The sequence below is a fragment of the Eurypyga helias genome, unplaced genomic scaffold (assembly GCF_000690775.1).
Source record: "Eurypyga helias isolate BGI_N326 unplaced genomic scaffold, ASM69077v1 scaffold42161, whole genome shotgun sequence".
In the NCBI taxonomy this organism is placed as follows: Eukaryota; Metazoa; Chordata; class Aves; order Eurypygiformes; family Eurypygidae; genus Eurypyga; species Eurypyga helias.
The window spans coordinates 16,743-27,847 of record NW_010233531.1 but is presented as its reverse complement, the minus strand read 5'-3'; the positions used below and the strand labels follow the sequence as shown (position 1 = coordinate 27,847).

The 11,105-nt window shown below is 41.6% G+C and overlaps 1 protein-coding gene across 1 annotated transcript in view; it reads right to left on the bottom strand.

The window, feature by feature from the left end:
* The window catches only part of NPR3 (natriuretic peptide receptor 3), a gene marked incomplete at its 5' end in the record, with an annotated part of 28,748 nt that overhangs the window by 5,634 nt on the left and 12,009 nt on the right, over positions 1–11,105 (bottom strand). The window contains 2 exons of the mRNA XM_010161756.1: positions 1,686–1,780; positions 5,345–5,480. Of these exons, the coding sequence (XP_010160058.1) occupies positions 1,686–1,780; positions 5,345–5,480 (231 nt within the window). The remainder of the gene's footprint in view (positions 1–1,685; positions 1,781–5,344; positions 5,481–11,105) is intronic.

Here is an 11,105-nt window from a genome sequence, read left to right as displayed (position 1 = left end):
AAGATAGCATTTGCACTAGTTAGATACACAAAGGTATATTTCACACTAAATAGATGAGCTAATTTCTCTCTTAGTTTTGCAACTGGGCTCTAAATCCTTAGAAGAGAGACTTTTTTAACATCTGTTCAAAAATAAAGGCAAATTCAATAAACTGGAAAAAGTAGGGGAAAAAACCTCTGAAATAATTTGCAGGCAGCAGACTATTCATTCGCAGACCATTTAATTTATCAGACAGGAGTGGGAGCGTCCTCTACCAGCAGGGCTTACTAAATGTGAAAGCATGCAGAAAGGCTTAAGAAGAACAAATAGCTATAAACAGTGACCAAACGGATGCAGATCAGAAGTAGGAAACCGATTTTTTTAAGGAGCAGGAGTGGTTAAACAGTGGAACAAACATCGAAGGGGCAAGCGAGGGAGTCCCTGTTCTTCAGTGACTCCAAATGAAAAATGAATGCCTGTTACAGCGTGAGCTTTAGTCACAAGTAAACAACAGAGCTTCACAGCAGGGTAAGAAACCCGCCTGCCTGTAATATAGCAGAGGTCAAGCTAGGTAATCTGTTGTTTTCTTCTAGCTTTAAACTCTGTGAATGGAACTGGGAAAACAGCTCTGCCCAAACACCCATTCATCTGGCTTAGTTCAGCTGAGAAACGTTCTCATACGGACATAGAAAAAACTGGCAAAATGAGTAAAAACAAGGCATTATAAAAGACAATGTTTTCAGAGTGAGGCATGAGGGTAGAAATGAATGTAGCAGACAAAAGTAGTAAGTAATCATATGTAAAATATGTAAATTGGATGTATATTTATATGCACAATAAACAAAGCAGAGGAAAATTAAAATGAGCAATACGTTAAAAGGAGAAACGTAACAGCAAAGCAGTAAAAGATAGTTTAAATTGCAAGTGAAAGAGCAATGAAAGGAAGGGTATGAGAGGGCGATTAAATTCTTAAAAGAGGTAAAAAGCTCATAGACTGAACAAACAGAACAGATACAAGTTGTTCAAACTAAAGTTATCCCAACCAATTTATACTCTAGCTTCGATTAATGATGACTACTCCTACCCCTGGTAGTGTCTGCAGTTCACTCAGGTAGTTTTTCAGTCACTTTTACACACCAAAACACACTTGACATCCTCATGCTTTTAGAAAGGCTTCCTCAGTTTGTCTGTGCTGCAGGACTGACAAGAACAAGGTAACTTCACTGCGATTCAAATCCTCATGTAGAAATGTCCAGCTCAGACTTACTGCTGCTTTATATTTGAGCTTGGTGATATAGGAGAGGCCAGCAAAGCTTACGTTGATGCTGACGTTGCAACTAACAGAAGCTTTACACTGCAGCTGGAGTTACAGCAATGAGTGTATTAATAAACCCAATTCAGTCATGCTATTCTCTATGTGCAGCTGGTGCTATTCCACACAGAATGTTCTTCAGAGTCTGGCTGCTTTCAATCCTGCTGCATCCAGTGGAATAACCCACTTACTTAAAAAAAAAAAAATTAGGATAACTACTTCAAGATAATTATTTCACAGAAAGGATCTGGTCACCAGGTCGGTAAGATTAAGCAATACCATTTTAATGTGTATATTAAATAAACAGAAGCCCGCCAAGTAAACAGATGATGTGGTGTTACGTTACACTGGCTAATTCATCAGTGGCCAATTGCAATGGTGTTTGTTTCCTTACCTCCTGTGTGCCTGCCTCCGGGTCCGTCATTCCAATCACAGAGAAATCCCCATATCTGTCTCCATTGGCATCAATGGACACCTGCCCTGCAATGCCTAAAAAATGGCATGTGAAGAATTAGAAAATTAATTAGTTAAAATACTAAGCCTCTCCAAGGAAAACAAGAAAACAGTGGACAGGTTTTTACAGACTGATATGACAGGAAATCTCATCTGTCTCCCAACATTTTTGTTAGCATTCCAAAAGAAATGGTAATTTCATCTTCGTGTCTGCATTCCTGAATTCTTAACATTTCTCCTTTTTAAATATCTAATGTGTGAGACTGTTTGGGGAATACGTGAGAAAAATCTAATCCAAAAGCCAGCATGCAAGAATAAAACACAACTATATTTAATGTGAATTATTTACAGAGAGCCTACCCTTGAAATACCTGACGATGCCTCAGCAAGGAGAGTCCAGCTAATGTGCGGCAGAGGACACAGGTGGATAGCCCTACATCCCAAAGACTGACGGGGCTGGAGCACACATACAGCCAGACCAGTGTGGTTTCCATAGGATGGGATACTGGAGGGAGCATGGAAGAGGCACCATGCGCATTACATATGCATTAACTCCAGCATTCATCTCCATAGGATTAACTGCATAATATGGTGCTGTTTGTTTTATCTTTTTAGATCCCCAGTTCAAATCCTTCCTTTACAAGCTCTAAGAACCTTTAAAGAAACTGGAAATCATAGACTCATAGGATAACTTAAGTCTGAAGGGACTTCAGGAGGTGCGAGTCCAACCTCCCACTCAGAGCAGGTTCAGGCAGGAGGTCAGAACAGGAGGATGCTCAGGGTTTTATCTGGGCTTCAAAACCTTCCAAGGATGTCAACTGCACAACCTCTCTGGGGCAACTCGTTCCAGCTCTCACGGTGCAAAAACACTTCCCTGTATTCAGGCTGAACCTCTTCTTCGGATGTGTGTCCTGTGTACAAAAAGCATGCCTCCAACTTCTTGCAGTGTAAGTCAAACAGGTTCTTAAAATCCATCAAACAATAACAATTAACTGTGATGAAGACACTGTGAGACTTTGCTAATATGGTCTGTCACCTCAGGTATTCTCAAATGTGATCCACCAGTGCCTGACACCAAAGGCAGTGGTCATCAAAAGGTTATTGTCAAGCATCTATTTCACTGTAACGATGCAGTAATCAAACAATAGCCAATTTGATTACTGCAGGAAAACAGAATGGGTATACCAACCACCTGGCTGTGAGCACTAGAAGAGGCCACTACGAAGAGCTGCAGTGTCCAAGCCTAGGCTGCAATTTGGATTCTGAACCTGACAGAAGGTGTTAATTTAACAGATATCTTCCTGCACTAAGACAGACAAAACTCAATTTTTGGAAGCAGGTACCAAGATTTCCTGAAACTCAAAACTCCTATGGTTTGAGGGTTTTTTGTTCATTTCTTTCTTTGTTTTAATGGGAAAGACTTGCTTTTAACTTTTCTATCTGAATCAAAACAAAAGAGTTTAAAATGTTGACATTTTCTGCAGTGTTCTTCCTTAAGAAGCATATTTAGGAAATTTGGAAACAACCTTAAAGAACTCCAATTTGGATGAGGGTGGAAGGATTTTATCCACACCCTCTCTTTGTTCTGTTAGATACCTGCATAGAGAAAATTTTGCTACTTTTTCAGAGGACATGCCAACGAATGGAAAATATTCCTGATAAAACGTGCCCTGCAGTCACAGCAGGGTGTCTCCAACAGCCCACGCAGTAAGAAATCCTTCGATCACCTCAGCCTTATCCTTTCCTAAGGCCACGATGTTGCCTGGGCAGTTGTGGCTGGAAGACTGTGAACGCAGCAGGAAACAGCATCCACATCCCGATGGAGTTCTGATGGGTCACCTGTTCAGAGCAGGCTGTGAAATGAGGTGCCCATGCAGTAGATATATACACGTCAGCAGTTAAATTAACGTCGCTAATGAAATGGGAATTCTCATCATCAAGGCCTGCAAAAATTTAACTGAATTACAAAGCTTCAGTCCTGCAGTAGAGCCTGGTGGGTGCTTGCATGGACCGTACTCTGTGATGCTGCATCCACTTCAGAGAGGGGCTTACAGGCAGAATAAGGGGATGTGATTTCCATAAAAGGACTGGCTTGCAAGACATCAAGTTAAAGGCCTCTTTCAAAATCAGTTTTATCCTTGTAGATTATGTCCAAAGTACCGCCACGGGGAGGAGATGGCATATGACTTATATGGCATTTTAACCTTTTCAACTGCACCCTCACAGCTCAACTTGACATTTTCAGAATAGCTGTGACAGGTCAGCCAGCAACAACAAACTGGTCTTCACAAGTGGGAAAAGAGAACATTTTTTTCCTCCTGTCTGGTTTTACAAGAAAGGTGTGAGAATCAACCATGTAACCCGTACGCAGCACACGGAACTGTAACACACCTGCATGGGCACAGCAGCTGGTGGCTTCCTGGAGGAGGAAAACTCAGACAGGCTGTGCTGGGGCATCTGTTCATGCACACATTAACCAAACAGTGAGGCAAATGTTTAAGACACTTGATTCCCTGTGTTAAAACAGTGTGCTTTAGGATGCCATGGATGCAGAAGGAGGGGAGGCACTGGGCATTAAGATCAATCTCCACCTGGTGCACAACTCTTTACGGTGTGACTGCAACCAGCATAATTTAAAGTAATCCCTGTATTGCCTTAAACTGCTCTAGGGACATTTTTTCCCTGTGTTCAGGCCACAGTTTGAGAATGGAAAAGAGGCATGGAGCTGCTGTCCTTCTTGTCTTCCTCTGTTATATCCAGTGTGTTCTTAGGGCAGAGAACCTGGCCACAGAGGTTCTCCTTACTTGTTCAAATTAATCATTTGCTTCTTATCTATGGGAAATGTTTCCTTCTCTTAGGCACTTCCATAGGAAATCTTGCCAATCCTACACCAAAAGATTGGAGTATTATACGAGATAAATGTGAATATTGTAAGAGATGACAGATGAGCCCAATAATCCTCAGCTTCTTTATTACGAACCCTACCTGGCAAAAGCACTCGCATCACTTTGCATCAGCAGGGTGACATACCTGTGCCAGTTGCACTGTGGAATTACAACCTCCAGATTAGACACAGAAAGGCACAGTGACGTTCAGTTGCTGCCTCTGAGTTAACAGGCATGGCTCCTGAAAAGAGACTGGGGGGGAAATCCCTCCAGGGCTCAAAGGAGCCTCGTCAAGAAACATAAAAAACCCTGGCACCTGCTTGCTTCTATCTATTCCCAGGCTTTTAAGATAAAAAAGTCAAATGGAAAAAATGATGCAATCTCAGAGCTAATGGATGCACATGGGTAAAACCAGCAGCTGTAATCTTTCCAAAAACAAAGAAGGAGCCTGAGAAAATTATTGGTATTGCTTTACAACATCGGCGACGGTCATTAAATTGTTAGGAGTTTTTTGAGCTGAATAAGACCTCAAGGCTTGGTGCAAAAAGTGTCAGACTGGTGAAGTATGTGAGCCAGTCCTGAAGATGTATATGGTTTCACATGGGGTTTTTTTCCTCTCATTCAAGAGTGGAGTAAGGCACAGGTCCTTGCTCTGCACACAACAAAGACCTGAATTTTTGGACTCTGAAAGCTAGAATTCCCTATTAGCTCTTACCTTCATATGTTCTGTTCCTTGTTTGCTGAACAATTTTTTCACCATCTTTCTTACTGAAACCAAACTTCAGGACTTCCTGTAAAGCTAGAGCATAAAGAAGAATAGCATCATGGAATCCTTCCACAAACATGTTCACCTAAAAAGAAAAAAGAAAAAAAAAAGCAATGGCAATTGACACAGAAAAAACTTTTCTTCCCCATGGAATTGATTAACTACAGTGGATCTCCAAATTAAACAAAATGACTAATTTGGAGGGTTATTTTCTCAACTGCTGGAACACAAAGGAATGTGTCTCAAAAAAAACCCTGGGGGAAAATGGCAACTTTTGACCCGTTTTTAAAAAACAGTTAACCACTATCTGCTACTCTGAACGTTCAAATCGCACTTTAATGTTGTGTCTGACTAGCCCTGCAGATAGGGGAGAAATCTGCAGATCCCAGTTCCCATGCCCAGGCGCACAAATTCTGCAGCTGACCACATGAGCTTCTGTAAGGTGCTGAGCACTATCATCCCACAGCACTGACTAAGTCCTCCTCCCCCTGTGCAGAGGACTTAGCACCTCTCAGGATTGGGACGATTTTTTTTGGAGAGAGCAACTGGTGGATTTGCTTGTTTAATGATTACCATTTCCATTTCTGGCCCCTGTTCAGCTGAGCATCTCTCCACTAGCAAAAGAGCAATGGAGGAAACTACTTACCCTCTACAGTAATGTGTTCTCTGAAACTGCCAGGAGAACAGTTTCCTGCCCTTCACAGTTTTCTTCAGTAAGTGACATGAAATGAATGAAATGTTGCTTTCTAACCCTAATATAAAACAAGACTACGGCCAACCAGCTCTGCCTCCCGCAAGTCTACATAGACAGCCCACAGCTTTTGGTCCACATCACTGTCAGTAACAACAACAGTTAAAAGCAGAGTGCTGCTGAAATGTTACAGGTTTGTTCACAGGAGCCTGGTGTGCTTCAGTTGTAAGCCAATAACCATTTCACAAGACGAGTTCAGATGGAGACCCATCGGCAGAAACAGATGCATATGGCTTAAGGAACACAGGAATTTGTCTTCTGTAAGCAGCAGCTCATGTCTTAGTAGTGTTTGATGCACACTAATTCAGAATGAATTATCTTTTCAGCTGCTGGAAAGATGTCCCCATTCACTCACAGCTTCATTACAATGGAAAAGCTCCTGATATCCTAGCAAAGGCGTCATCAACAATTATACCACATTATGGGGTCTCTTATGACCGTTTCCAGTGAACACTCCACCTACACAAATATTATCCTGGATAGAAACAACATTTAGGTTATCTTCCTCTGCAGTGTATCTAAACAATTTACAATGTTGGTAAATGAAGTGCTACTCTAACTCCCACAGTTTTATCTGGACATTAAAAATGTTAAAAGATAAAAACATGTAGCCAGTTAAGTAAGTAACTGCTCCATAGATAAAAACTATTACAGAGTTGATTGGCTAAGCTGCACAAACCAGGACACTGGTAATGAAAACACATGCAAGACATTCCTTCTCTCTGAGACCTGTTGCCAATGATAAGGAAAATTTCAGACTTATTTACTGATACAAAAAGTTTGTATTGCTCTGACATTTGAAATTGGACTTTTCGGTAAATCCAACCTATGTTTCATTTTAAAAAATGCACCACCAGTTTTGGGGAAGGTCCCACAGTGCTTCAGAAGGCGCAGAACAGCTCAGTTTGGTCTGACAGCCAAAGACTAAAAGGCAGTTGCAGTTACTTTGACCTAAGAAGAAAGCATGAAAGAAGAGGTAAAAGTCAGCCTTTTGGTGGAATAACAAGAGCTGATGGACAGAGTGCACACTAGGACAGGATTTGCCAGTGGGGGGTTTCATTTTTCAGAACTGAAAAAAAAACCCAAACCAGGAAACCACAAAGCTCGACAACTAGTGTATGTGCCAGCCTTAGAATCCAAGTGGCCTGTGGATGATCAAACACAGGCTTTCTTGATGTGACACTCATTCTCTCAGGAGAGAAATGAGTCTCTCTAGTTGCTTTACCTCCCTACTGGCTGATTTACAGCTTGTGGCTGGCACCCATTTCCAGGAAAGCTCTTGGTCACTTTCTTTCTCCATGGCAAAGACCTCTCCGTGTAACGCAGCAACCCTCAAAATCCATTCTGCCAGCTGATTTGCTCACTCTGAAATCTACCCATGCCACCAGCCTGAAAACGACTCTTGTAGACACTGCACACTGGCCAACTAAGCCCTGTCAAAACTCATTTGGCAGCATGGGCCATTACTGCCGCAGCCTCCTGCCGTGCTTCCTGGACAAAAGCCCTGACATTACATACGAAAAATCACATTTTAAAATCATCAGAAGGTCATCTGTGCCACCTCTCAGTTCCTCACACACAAAACCCAGCATTTTATCTTACATTGTCAAGGATGGTGAATCTGCTGGTAACTTATGCCACATCAAACCTTCTTCTAATACAGTAATATTTACTGTTTGCAGGTGGGGCCACATCCACACTCCCCAGACAAACCATATGCTGGGCACACTGGCTAACTTGCACATTATTCCAGGAACATGTCCGAACACCAGTTCTTGAGAGGGGACACAGGATGGCATCAAGGGCATAAAGTTCCTGCATATCACCTTGCTCTATCATTTAGAAGTTGCTCCAATTTTTACACTTTCTGGGCTGTGTTTATTTGAACTTTAGAATACCCGACAGTAAGAATAAATAATATTTACAAAAACTGTCATCCTTCCTTGCTGCAGGAAAAGGGTTCAGAAGGGCTAGAAGAAGTGTATGTTCCATGAATATGTCAAATAGAGAGCAGAGTAAATGTGAAGGTGTCTTCACGTGTTGCTTGAAGGTCTCCATGGCAATTAATGTTGTGTGGTTCAACACTGCACAGCCCTCAGGACAGAACTAAACACATTATAAAAGCTGTTAAAAATCCACTAATCTTGTAGGTAATTAACAGTTCTTTTAGTTGAGCTTCAATAAAAAGCAGAAATTTTTTATTACAGTATATTCCATTTTGATTTATAATTTTTTTTTTTTAATTACAGGTGCAAGCTGAGCTCCAAATGCTGTGATCATTAATTTGCATATCAGGTCTACTAAAATGCTGCTGTCCCTGACCCGCACCGCACAGCAGAGCCACGCTGCAACATGTGCCATCAGCACATGAGTGGCAGCAGAGAAGCTGCCAGATTTGCTGAACATCTTGGGAGGCTGCAGTACAAACACGTGAAAAGCCCCCTGCTGAGGTATCTTCCATATTACTTTCCCATCACATGCAAGGTACCCCATAACTAAAAAGCAGGTAAGCTAACTGCATGGCTGGATGTGGTAAGTATACATTTGTGCCTTTTATTTTCCTACATTTCTATTCTGATTAAGTATCTTCCATGAGGAAAAAAACCAAAACTCTCTGTGGAAATCACATGAATAAATTTTACACAGTTCCAAGTTACAGTTCCCCAAGCAGCTATAGTGTGACCACACTATCCATATGTACCAAGGTGTTAACAGCATACACAGCAATGCAAAATACTACCGACATGGAAGACAGCCAAGCTACAGCTATGCAGGACCCATAATTTTCCATATCCTGCCCACTGACTATTAAGTAAGCTTATTCTCTTGCATTTGGAATGGTCCAGCTCTGAATCACAGCAATTACAGCAATTCATACCACTTCAGTGCTAGCTGAGGAGGATCGTTGTTACTTTTTCTCTACTGCAAAAGCAAACAGCTAACATTCCCCAAACTGGGTCTCTGCAGCTACTTCCCAGTAAATCCACAGTCATTTTCAAGTTGTCAAATTAGAGTCCCAGCCAACATCAGTGAGGGCCCTGGGGGACTGCATAAGGTATACCCAGATATTTTGCAAAATTCTTACCTATTTACCTACTTGCCATGACGCTCAGGTGAGCTAACGCCCACTGGAAGTCCACTGACATTTCATCCTCCTTTGGATTAGCCCACAAGGATGAAACTTTAAGCAATTGTTATACTTGAAGTTGGATGCTACAATCACATGAAGTTCATCTAACCTCAGGATTATGAACACTGTGAATGAAACCTCATGAATTTTAGCATTACTGTGTTATACTACAGAATTATAGCATGACAGTAAAAATATGGCAACAAAGTTCAAATACAGCAACTGTACTTCAAGCATATACATCTATGATGTACTTCAAGCCAATCTCGTGCCAAGTTGGTTCATCTACTTCATGACAATGGACTTCTGCGCAGAGCAACACACCTTACACTTTAGATAGATGTTTTCCTATTATCATACTCTGTTTCAATGAATCTCAATACAATAGCCTTTTTTCTATGCAGCTGAAATTTAACTCTCAGTTTTCTGGTTTTAATCCTTCTTCACCAAGCCAGTTACAGTCCTTCTCTTACAAGCTTTTCCAAGAAGCCTGATGTAGATTACTTTTTAAGAAGCATTCCTGGACATGTATCCTTAGTCGCCTTCTGTCGACTGAGTCACTAATCAGCAATATATTCACTTAATTTTGCAGCAGGGACTTTTCTCCTTTATATCATTTCCTGATGTCACACGCTCCCATTCAAGACATCACCACTGCTGCTCCTGTTGTTAAAAGTAATCCTTTACATTCCTGCGATGACCACAGGCCCTCAGTGGTTCCTTGATGAGTTGCTATGTTCTTGGTCTGAGCTGCACAAACCCAGAATAAGGTGCTCATGATTCCCTTACAGTAGACGGTAGGCAAATACAGAAGATTCGGTTTTAAGAATTTCCTTTTTTTTTCAAGATAAACTGTGATTGTTACAAACTGATTTTCTGTTAAATTTTCAGCTTGCGTAAACTCAGTGAGTTGAGGGACGTGAGAGGTAGGTTGAGAATCACTAAAATAATTTCATTTATGCATTCCATTCAACTCTGGATGGAGTGAGATGTGGACTGAGAATTGAAAGCAGAGGGAAGAATATCCTTACATCTGCACATCACCTGCAAATATGCAAAGTGCATTTCAAACCAGTAACCCAGCTTCCATTTACAGCATAGGCCAACTGCCACTAACACTGCCACGTATCATCCTGCACATTACTATCATAACTTCATGGCACAGCTCTCGTTAACTCCCCATCCAGGTCCTGACATGATTTCTTTATGCCACTATGCAACAGAAACACAGAGTTCAAGGAATTCACCAATGGGTAAGAGCTACTCCCATGCATCTGAAGTGGAAGTCCAAAGTATAACAAAGGCATATCCACAGGGTTCACCCACAGCCAGCTGTCATAAACAGCATGTCTTGGGGTGCCTATGAACATGGATACATGACCCAACCTGCTCCCACAGAGACCACTTCACTCTGAAACAGCCCAGCAGCTGGAAAGGAGGATAAAGCTCCAAAACAGGTAATCAAAACTGTATGTTTAGATGCCCAATGCTAAAAATACAGGCTGTTTGCCTGGGCAACCACACTGCTTCCCTAACAGAGTTGAACCTTAGTGGTCCAAAGAAACAGGAAGAGAAAAAGAAAAGTAATAGAAACACAGTGGCCTTTCCAGAGAAGGCCACTTCCTCAAGATTTAATTCACAACTGAAGAACAACATATGATGTTATGCCAAATTCTGGGCAACAGAGCTGTAGCCAAGGACAGCCACTCACTGTATTCACTGATATCAACTCTCTACAAATACAAAAATACATAAACTGGCACACAGGACTTGGTTTTATACATGACAGATAACTGTCCCAACTCTTATTTGTTATTTGGGGCTGGAAC